This window comes from Glycine soja, chromosome 6, assembly GCF_004193775.1.
Source record: "Glycine soja cultivar W05 chromosome 6, ASM419377v2, whole genome shotgun sequence".
Taxonomy (NCBI): Eukaryota; Viridiplantae; Streptophyta; class Magnoliopsida; order Fabales; family Fabaceae; genus Glycine; species Glycine soja.
In genome coordinates this window covers 1,281,329-1,292,525 of record NC_041007.1, presented here as the reverse complement: position 1 = coordinate 1,292,525, position 11,197 = coordinate 1,281,329, and the positions used below count along the sequence as shown (strand labels likewise).

The following is an 11,197-nucleotide window of genomic DNA, read 5'->3' as shown; positions in this document are numbered from 1 at the left end:
ATCTTGATAGTATTTTGTAATGAGAAAAAAAAATTAACAGAACTCACAAATAATGATAATCTCGCTGTGATTCTCTGTGTCTTTCTTTGATCAATACACTCTATCCTAAAGAAACAGGGGCATGATATAACATAGTGTTTTTGGATCAACTTACAAAGTTAATTTTTAAAGAAATTGATTTTAGAAAGTTATATTATTAGAATTAATCCTGAAGTGAAGTAATTCGTATTTAAATGTCTTTATTCGAAAAGTAAGTTGGAGCATATTGGGGATTTTATAATTATTTTTAAAGGTCAATCAAGATTTTATTAAAAGAATCCAAAGCAAGCACAAGATGTGCCTGAGCCAGGACAAAGCGAAAACAAAGAAAGCACCATATAGCTCTCATGGTACTGACAGATACAAATCTCCTCCCCATGAAGGAAAATTTATTTAAAAACCACCAGAAACCCATCTTACCAACGCATGAAATATCTACGCTCATAACATCTTAGAGACTCGCAACATATTGACAGACACTTGACAAATTCAGAATCACATCCTAAAATGCATCGATCTAATATATACTTATTGGGGAATTTATAATTCTCCACTATTTGTAATAGTTGTTAAACATTTAAACTTGATTTTCTTTTCACCACTATTTCTAGTAACTTTTGGATCCAACAATAGTGACTTTTGTTTCATATATACTCCTTACCAATACTAGCTATTAGCTGTTTATCATTATTTTCTACTCGTTTGTGATTATATTGCTGGATTTTTTATGCATGGTGGGGGCTTAAATAGTTATTTTAAGCAAACATGACTTTTTGATACCACAAAATACTATTCAACGCGTAAAGAGAGAGAAAAGTATCAAAATAGATCTTCTATTTACAGTGCTCGTGCTGCTAAAAATAACAAAAAGAAAAGGAGGGAGAGAAGGAAGGAATGGAGCAAGATGGTAGAGAAATAAAGTAAAGTTAGAGAGAAACAAAGAGGTAGAAAAATAAACTAAAGTTTTCTATACAAAAGAGACTAAAAATAGTTATTAATTTGTTATCCCAAACTTTCATTTCTTTGACATAGGCTTTGATATTTGATTTTGATAAATGCTACTTATAAAGCTAAAATGCATGAGTCCAAATTATATTTTATCTTTATTGAGTTAAATATATTTAAGATGCTAAGAGATCTTTTGAAACTTTAGTTTGTTTGACACGTATCATACTTTTTACTTATTGAGCTGCGTATATTTTATAATAGTTTTTGCAATATTTACAAACTCGTATGAGTAAACCATTAAATACATAATGTATATTTTTGAAACATTTTTCTTAATTCAATTAATGGTAAGTAGTGAGGGGAAGGGGGAAGAGGTGTAGGAAAATAGGGGAGGACAAAAGGGTCATTCTGTACGTTTTTAAAAAAGTAAGGGGATGAGAATATCAACTCTCATTAGAATATCAAGCCTTTTTAATCCAACTTGTTATAACACATTTTACCACCTCTAATTTAATCTCATCATTAAAATTCATTAAAACATTATACATGGGTGATTTATAGCATTTAAAAGATAAATACGAGAAATGTACGAAAATGAATATAAAATGAAAAGGTAGTTTATAGCCATTAAAAGATAAGCATGCCTGAAAAACTGAAAACTAAACGTGAATATCCTTTCTAATATATATAGATATATAGATATAAATAATTATTAATTATTATATGATACATTGAAGATGCGATAACAGGATTGTTTCCCAAAACAATATAGTAAATGGGGAGAAATATTGAACATTCAACGTCTCAATCGCACGTTGTCATAAAGACTTGACCGATACCAATTCAACTGTATACTTCCTGGTACGGCCAACCTCTATTATGAAGTCAACAAACAAAAATTCAGAAAAGGTTCTACTTCTAAACGCTTCTGAAATATATATATATATATAAAACGGCCCATTAAATTGTGTCTTTTCTTTCCTATAACATGACATTATCATTGTTAGTAAGCAATATGATAGGATTCAATCCAAAAAATTTAATATATCATCAGAGCTGTAATGCCAAATTGGGCTGCAACTGAGAACCAGCCTCTACGTTGGAATTAGATGAATTTGTAGTTCCAATCTCTCCATTTATGTCATTAGCAAGTGCAAAAGAATTTTGTTTAGTGGGAACTTCCGATCCCTGCCAAGATGATTTTCCAGCAAGCCCTTGAGACCAACTTCGTTGCTCAAATCCAGGTTCCCGTGCCAATAAATTACCGGAATCTAATTGACTTGATTTGCTTAAGTACTGACCCTTAAGAGAAGGACAAACATTTGTATGTGCAATGTGGTTGCTTATGGGGGGATCCATGTCAAACATTTGAGGAGCAACCCCAGCACTCGAAGACCCAGTTAGATCAGCAAGTCTTACCATCTTCATTTGGGATGGAAAATTAGAACCTAACCGATCATGTGAACCAAAATCATCAGAGTGCACCATGGATTCCTGCTGAATCCTCATAGGAGTTATGGATTCAGACCCACCAGGTATGTTGATTACTGGATTCAAGTCATTTTGGTAATTATTTATAGCCATGTCTCCACTTTGCAAGCCTGATCTATTTGCAAGGGGAAACGATCCAGATGGAGAAGAAAATCTACTTCTATAATCCTCTGGTACAGGATGGTCTGAAGTTCTACCCTCATCACGAACTGGGAAGTGTTGCCTCTGTGATGACCCGTCGTCTTCACTTACCCATCCAGGACCAAATTCATGTCCAGCTGGCAACACACCTCTGATTTTACTTGCAGCAATCTTCCAAACAACAGGACCAAGGTTTGCAGCAAAATGGGCTAGACTTCTTGCATAGCTATGCTTCATGTGTACTCCTACCTGGTATATAAAAAAAAAAAAAAGCAAAGCTGAATTTTGTAATCAACTAAAAAGCCTTTGAATTTGACTGAGCATAAGATATTTACGACAATGTAGAGACAATAGAAGATTTTTGAAGTAGCATGATTCACAAAAGATATTTGCCTATATTGCTTTCAGGTTTACATTTTCGGGTTGAAGAAAAGAGGAAAAGAGTGAAAAAGAAAAAATAGAAGCTCGTACAGCAAGAAGTTGCTTGAATTCATCTTCAACTGTGGACAACATCGGTCGTTCATTTCCTAAAGTCACTGGATTTTTGTAAGTATCACGCCTGGTCTCATCAACTGCAAACTGCTTCTTTCCATATCTTAGCACAGCTTTAACAACAGAAGCTGCAAACAAATACATAAAAATGAATAATTGCAATAAATAAAGTCATTCGTTAGTCCCTAGTTGAATCCAGAAGGAATGGGACAATGAGAAAGTGCGGATATAGATACTGACCTGGAAATTCATTCTCCCAATCAGAACAGCCAGTATACCCTCCACTGTTAAAAGTGCTGTTGTAGGCCCTGGCAGATGAATCTGTGGGCTGAAATTTGCTGGGTACTTTTCTTAGATTATAACCGTTGGAGCCACTACCAATATCCGCACCAGAAGCCAGAGTTGCATCAGAAGAAGATTCAGGACCAACACGCTCAGAAGGAGGCATACCAAGTCCCAGTGACTTTCTTGAGTGCTTGCCTGGTGGCCTTCCTTTCTGCACAATTTTGGGCTGTGGTTCACTATCATCATCACTATCTTGTCTCAGATTCTCAAAGTCCTTCCTTGCAATCTCTTGCATGGCTCGGGCCTAAGAAAAAGTATAATCTTTACCTTTAACAGACACTAAACAAACAATAAAAAGGGATGGAAAAATCTTAGTTTAATTAAAGACTTCACCAAACCTGTCGATGGTAAATGGTATCTGAGGAATTATATTGCATTGCATTAGAGCATATCAAGAACACATCTATCTGCAAGAATGAAGCAACAGTGTGTTTCAAATTTGTAACGGACTAACAAGAAATATTTTACACAATGATCAAACAGTAGTCCATGAAACCCAAACTCCACTCAATAGCCAAAACTTACACAAAGGAGTTTTGGACTAATTAGTGAAGATCTGCTTCAATATGTAAATTTCACCGAAATTTGACATATCAGTGAATCTAAAACAGGTAACATGCCATGTAACATTCATCACTTGGATTTATAGTGATGTCAGACCAAACAATGACACAGCAAGAAAGACTTGTTGAAATGAACAGATGACATATAAGGAATGACTGTCCTCAAATAATACAACTTACTTGAGACAAACGATGTTATAAATTATCAGTTTTCCGAATGTTGGCTTCACACAAGAAACTTAATTAATCTAACAACAGCACAAGTTCCAAAAATCTTAGTATCTAATCTACCAAGCTTCATATAACTGTCATGCATACCTTAGCCTCAATTCAGAAGCATTATGCTATAGTTATATCAAAGCAAGCAAAAACGGGAGGGAGATGAGCTCATTCACTTGGCTGATGGAAGATGGCAATTGTTCATAAACACTCAAGACAGAAAATGTAGTAGCGAGTAGCAACAATTACTCGGCACTGTGTGCAACATTATCTGAAAATTATACTTCTTTTGTTTCAATGTTTTTTTCAAAGTCATGCCCAATTTCGATCCAGAAACAAATCAAGTATATTCTAGAAAGCTGTTCCGAAAAATTGCAGCACCAACCTCAAAATGTTCCAAGTCGGTATATAGCCCATCATCCAATTTCTTCCTCACAGTTCCAAAATCCATCGGGTGTTTAATGATGTCATGATAATCAGGAAGCTGCAGCAAACAAAATTTATGAGATGAACATTCAAACAGTGAGAACTCAAAAGCAAGGACTCTAATATCCTATATGCAGCATCACAAAAAAAAAAATAAGAAAATTGCACCTCTTCTGGATCCACAGGCTCAGAGAACACCCCATGTGTGTCCTTTCTGCGAGAAGGTTGTGAGCAGTACAGAACATCAAATACCCAACTTAAAAAAAAAAAAAAGAAAGAGGAAAGAAACAAATAACACTACTACAAGAGACACACTTTTGAAGCCTGTCAAGGATAAACAGCAAGAGCTTTTTGTCTGGCAAAGGCGTAGTGGGACCGGACTCTCCCTGCGAACCTGTCAACACATAATATAAAAATCGCCATCAATATTCCCCCACTATGCCATTGCATTTGCACCAACATTCAGAAAAACATCTCATAAAACTCTTCATTTCATATTTTCATACAACACATACCATGTTTACTGTCAGTCGCTTTCGGAACCTTCCAATCCTGCAAGCAAAAATCACCCACCCCATCATCAAATACCATAAAAAGACATGTGCGTCTGATTTTATAACACACAAAATCCACTTTTTATCTATAGTCCTCAAAAAAAGAGAATCGAAATTCAACTTCAACCCCCCAATAAATTATTTTCCTTTAAGAAAAAAAAAAGCGCAGCACAACTCACGAGCAAGCTACTAAGCTACCACTATAGAGCCTTGTGTTGAAGGGAAAAGAACTAAAAAAAAACTAAAAAAATGAATAGCCCCAATAATACTCAGAGATAAGACAAATTGAAGCTTTTATGCATATCCGTGCATAAACGAAGGCTCGATCTGGCGTACAGCCAATAATGAAAGATTAAAATTAGGGCCAAAAAGAAAGAAGCACTACCCACCACCAGTGCCAGTGCCCCACATAAAAATTTCCCCTAAATATAAATTAAATAACACGAAAATTGAAAACCTAAACGGTCAAACCAACAAACACACACACTGGTTCCCAGTTCAACGAGTTCACCACAAAATAAAATTAAAAAGAAAAAGAAATACTAGTAATATTACGCGCGAATTCCCAAAAGATAATAATAAAATAAAGAAATAAATAAAAATTGGCGTTCTAACATGAAGAGCCCACAAATCGGAACAACAGAATACAGAGAAGGTTAGGGGGGATTGTAATTGAAAATTCTAACAATGAAACGCACCGTTTGGAGAGGGTCAATAGTCTTGCGCCTCTTGTTGGGATCGGAATTGAAGGGTTGGGAATTGGGAAATAATGTTGGGTTCTGGAGATGGGAATTGAGACCGACCAGGAGCTTGTGTTTCTTCTCCTTGCGTTCGTCCTCGTCGTCGTCGTGGGGAACAGCGTTTTTGTTGGTCTTGTTCTTGTTGTTGTGGGAATTGGCTGAATTGGAGTTGTTGCTTTGTCGCTGCTGGTGGTGATTTTGCTGTTCTTTTTTGAGAGATCGCTTTTGAAGATCCAAAAGAGAGGGGCGTCCCTTCTTCTTCCTCTTCGTCGTGGTACTTTCAGATACCTCGCCCATTGTTTCCTCCTCTTTTCTCGCTCTCGCTCCCCAAACCAAACCAACACCTTCTCTCACCCCTTTTTTTTATTTTTAGCAAAAACAAATTTATAATTATAACAAAAAAATAAAACAAAATATCTATATTCTCGTCCACGCGTGCAACTCACGTGCCGCATTTGTCTGTTTCTCCCCCTCTGCCCTCTGCTGCCCCTCTTTCTTTCAACACACCTAGTATTCGTTTGTACGTAAGGATAAAATTAAATGTACATATTGAATTGTAATTGAGCAGAATTTAGTAAATGTGAACAAAAATTAATAAAGTTTGGAGTATGTATTTAAGTTATAAATCCACAAAACCAAAGTTCATGTTAAAATACACCAAAAAAAGTTCTAAACAAAGTTTAAAAAAATTAGTAGCATATAATACACTTAAATTACAATTAATCAATCCACACTAAAACAAAGTTAGATTTTATATCTAAGAACTCAAATATAATTTCCTCACCAACATCCAAATTATGGTAATTTACAAAAGATTTTCATTCAAAATCAATCTTTGAACTCTTCTTCCGATGATTATAAAAAAATCTTGCATTCTATAATCTCTTTTGCAAATTTTATATCAATTGGTAAACGATATATATGTGAAATGAGTTATTGATTAAAACTATATATTTAAGAGAAAGATATATTATTGATTGACCTTTTTAAAAAAATAAATTATTGTTAGTGATTATCTTTTTAACTGAATTTATGTAACACAAATAGGATTGACTATAAACTATATAACCAAAAAGACAAAGTTACAATATTAAGAAAAAAGTTTAATTAAATATCCTATCTTAAATATAACTATGTATATTACAATAAATTAGCAAAACAATGTAATTGTATTTAAATGTCCTAATATAGTTGTTATAAATCCTTTTCAAAAGATTATATGTACAATTGTGGTTGAATATATTGTGATAAAGTAGTACCAAGTGACAAATTATATTAGCAAATTAGTGTTTTATATAATAAAAAATTTGAATATTGACTGAGTAATGTCGGCATAAATGTATATTTCTAAAAATATATATTAGTAGAATTTGTAGTATAGTAGTTAGTATTATCCTTCTTTAAATTTTTATATTAGAAAATATATTGTCAATAATTATTAAATTTTTGAATTGGAAGCAAGAGTACTAAATCTCAAAACATCATTTCTTAACAACACTTAAGAGAATATATCATGCGTCAATTCAAAATACACTAAATTGTTGTTGTGGTGTGTAAATCTACATAATTATGGAGATTTTGATTGGTATTTTATGGAAAGATAAATATTATAAATACAATGAATCAACTTTGAGATACTTATCATAGATTTTTAAAAATTTCCTTGAAAATTACATTCATGTGTTTGCATGTTTAGGTTGTATCCAGTTTTACATATTCGAGTAAAATTGTGAGAAAATTTATCATATTCTTTATAACTATAACTAATAAGGTGCATATACATGCATACGTATTTGTATACATGTTTAAAAATTATTAATGTTTATAGTTGTTTTTTTTCAAATAAATAATATATATACTAGACAGAACTAATCATTTATATCACAACCAAATAATTTGAAAAATCTACTTGTCTTTTATTATTTAAAAAATTATAGGAAACCAAACATTTTGATGAAAATCAAACAATAAAATAAATTTACTTATATATTTAAATTTTGAAAAAATTAACATGATAGAAAATGAAACAAAAAATTCAAAACCAAAATTTTTATATTTAGTTAACCACTTTGATATAATACTATTCTATATTTAAGTTTGTATAATAATAGTGTAAATGTGAGTTAATTAGATTTTTTAATAGAAATTACGGGTATCATCTACAAAATATAATTTTGCTCAACCAATATAGGGTTAATATCGACAATAAAACTCTATTTTACCCAGCAAAATTCAAATTTAAGTTGAGACCACATATTAAAACAAAAATCAAATTTACAGTTGATCCACATATTTTGTGGTTTAATTTAAAATATTTAACATGAGATATAATTGGTCCACATCAAAGTATTTTTTTTAATTTAGAAAACAAAATTAGACCCAAAAAAATAAAATAAAAATATCTAATCTTATGTTTATGTATAATTATTTTTTAAAAAAATATATAACATGATAATTGAGCAGCACAAGATATTGTATGTTATTTCTTATTTTTGTTTCTTAACACCATCTTATGCTTATTCCTGGTCCTCAATGACGATCAAAATTTTTTATCCATCAACAACTTTGTATGGGTCATGTATAGTGTGTTTTCGTCCAAGCCTACTAAAACAATTATAATTTTATAGCAATATATTTTTACATGTTTTTTTTTGTAATTTTAAATATAATTAAATTGAGTGTTATAAAATTATAATCTTAGGCCAAATATCCTCTTCGTCGTGGTACTTTCAGATACCTCGCCCATTGTTTCCTCCTCTTTTCTCGCTCTCGCTCCCCAGACCAAACCAACACCTTCTCTCACCCCTTTTTTATTTTTAACAAAAACAAATTTATAATTATAACAAAAAAATAAAACAAAATATCTATATTCTCGTCCACGCGTGCAACTCACGTGCCGCATTTGTCTGTTTCTCTCCCTCTACCCTCTGCTGCCCGTCTTTCTTTCAACACAAGGAAACCGTGCCTCTATTTGCTTGTTGCTACAACTGCAAGGTTTTAAATTGCGATAACAATTTTGATTTTTGAAGTTACCAAATCCTTAACATTATACAAAATTATCAATGACCAATGCAATTGTAATTATAGTCACGATATTTTTATTTTTATTTTTGCTACATAGTCACAGTGTGATTGTAGAGTGTCTAAAAACAATGATATATCACAGTTTAAATAACTGACGCCAAATACTTTTTTAAGAAAAGTTACATTCAAAAATGTAAAAATATTTAACTTGTATTTTAACTAGCCCTGGCATAAAAATAAAAACTAGCCCTGTATATTCAACTCCGGAAAAAAAAAAACTGGCGAGTAATATTTACTTTTGTATAGGTAACTCCTGAAAAAAAAATATTTGAATAGTTTTTATATAACACGGAATATCTTCTAAAAAAAAATATAACACATAATATAATTATTATTATGTTTATAAATTGGTATTGATACTTTTATGGGAAGTTTTTTTTATTTTTATAAAAAAATATAAATAATTTCTTTTATAGTTTATAAATTTGTACACTTTGCATTGACTCGAAATATTCATTCGGATAGAAATATTTTTCTCGTTCTTAACGTATTAATATATATAGTTTAAAAAAAGTATTAATATGTCTGCATATAAAATGTGTATCTATCATAATCCAATAATTTATCTGATAATTTGGATACTTAAAGAATTCTATATAAAATTTTCGTTCTAATGTGTTGTAAATATTTAGTTTTGTGACACCCGAAGCTCGAATGAAAATCCTGAAAGCTCAGTTTTTGGCAGTATATTAAGAGACCATTTGGAAAGCTGAATCCTGGGAACTTGCGGCATCACAAGAAGTCTCAAAACTTAGTTGCTGGCAATTTATCATGGACTTCACAAGGTTTAGGATGATGGATTCATAATGATTTTATGTGAATTTGATTCTAGATTGCGTTGGAGTTAATTAAGAATGGTGGTAACGATTTACACCCTCGTTATCCTCTGTTTTTTTCTCATTAAAAGGGTTATGAATACTGATTTAAACATATATTCTTGATATATATTCTTTTGGTATTAGTATGAAATACTTTTAAATTAATTATTCGTGTATGTCTTAAATTTGTGATCTTTATCTTATTAATATGATACATTAATCAATTGAACTAATTAATCAATATTAAAAAAAATATATAATTATATATAATACTAAAAAATCTAATGTATATTTAATAAATAGATAAATTTATATAATTAATTTTGTAACAAATAATTTTAATTTAATAATTTATTTTTTATAAATATAATTTTTTATTAAAGTTATGATTTTTATTTAAATCTATTATTTTTATTTAAAATTTATATATGTTAAAAAATATATTGTTAAATTAAAATTAATTGTTACAAAATTTATATGTATATTAAATATACATTAGAAAATTTGATTTTATATATAACAATATTAATTATTTTTTAACATTATTGACATATTAGTTCATTTGGTTAAAACAACATGCTATTTCTGATCCATCTTGTTTAGGGGTGAGCTGGTGCGTTAGTGGGACAGTCCATCATCAATTTAAAAAAATAAGGTTTAATATCTTATTTCATAAAATTAACTAAAATAAACAAATTTAACTAAAAATATAAAGTATATCAATTGTTTATCCTAACTTTAATTTAAATATAAATTTTCCTATTAGTATTAGAGAAATTAAATTTATAAAATAATATATAAACAACAATAAATATGTATTTTGTTTTTTTCATATAAAAAGGGCAATAGTTGGGGCTTTTCATTAAGGATGAAAGACTCAGTACAAGTGGGAACTTTTTCATGAACATAGTTACAAGAAAAAAATATTGATGCCTTTGCAAGAGAATGGACAGCTTGTCTCCTAATAAATTTTACCCTAGAGTTTGGAATACAAGGGAGGATAGCTTTACATTTAACCATGATAACATGAAAATATGAAATTTCCAGTGTAGATGAAGTGATGTTATTTACTATCATTTTACAGTCACTCTCAAAAATAAGGTCATGGTAGCCAAGCTCCATTTGTCCATCGAAGAGCTTGGAGGAGGGCACAAGCTTTAGTCTCTTCAGGTATTGGGACTCTATTGGAAAAGTTGATCTTTTCAATTAAGAAATCATCATTATGTATTTTAATTTTTGAATAACACTATAAGCTTTAAAAAAATAAAGTGACAACCTAAAGCTTGAACACCTATTAGTATTTATATTTTTTTAAAAAAATATGTATGACATCAACT

General features: G+C 30.8%; 1 protein-coding gene across 1 annotated transcript; it reads right to left on the bottom strand.

The window, feature by feature from the left end:
• Positions 1 to 1,675: 1,675 nt before the first annotated feature.
• LOC114414529 lies at positions 1,676 to 6,337 on the bottom strand. The gene is made up of 9 exons (XM_028378818.1): positions 5,917 to 6,337; positions 5,180 to 5,216; positions 4,980 to 5,058; positions 4,833 to 4,878; positions 4,624 to 4,722; positions 3,795 to 3,863; positions 3,352 to 3,700; positions 3,091 to 3,239; positions 1,676 to 2,868 (listed from the first exon to the last, which is right to left on the bottom strand). The coding sequence occupies exons 1-9, from the start codon at positions 6,253 to 6,255 to the stop codon at positions 2,038 to 2,040; spliced, it is 1,998 nt and encodes a 665-aa protein (XP_028234619.1). The 5' UTR covers positions 6,256 to 6,337; the 3' UTR covers positions 1,676 to 2,037.
• Positions 6,338 to 11,197: the final 4,860 nt, after the last annotated feature.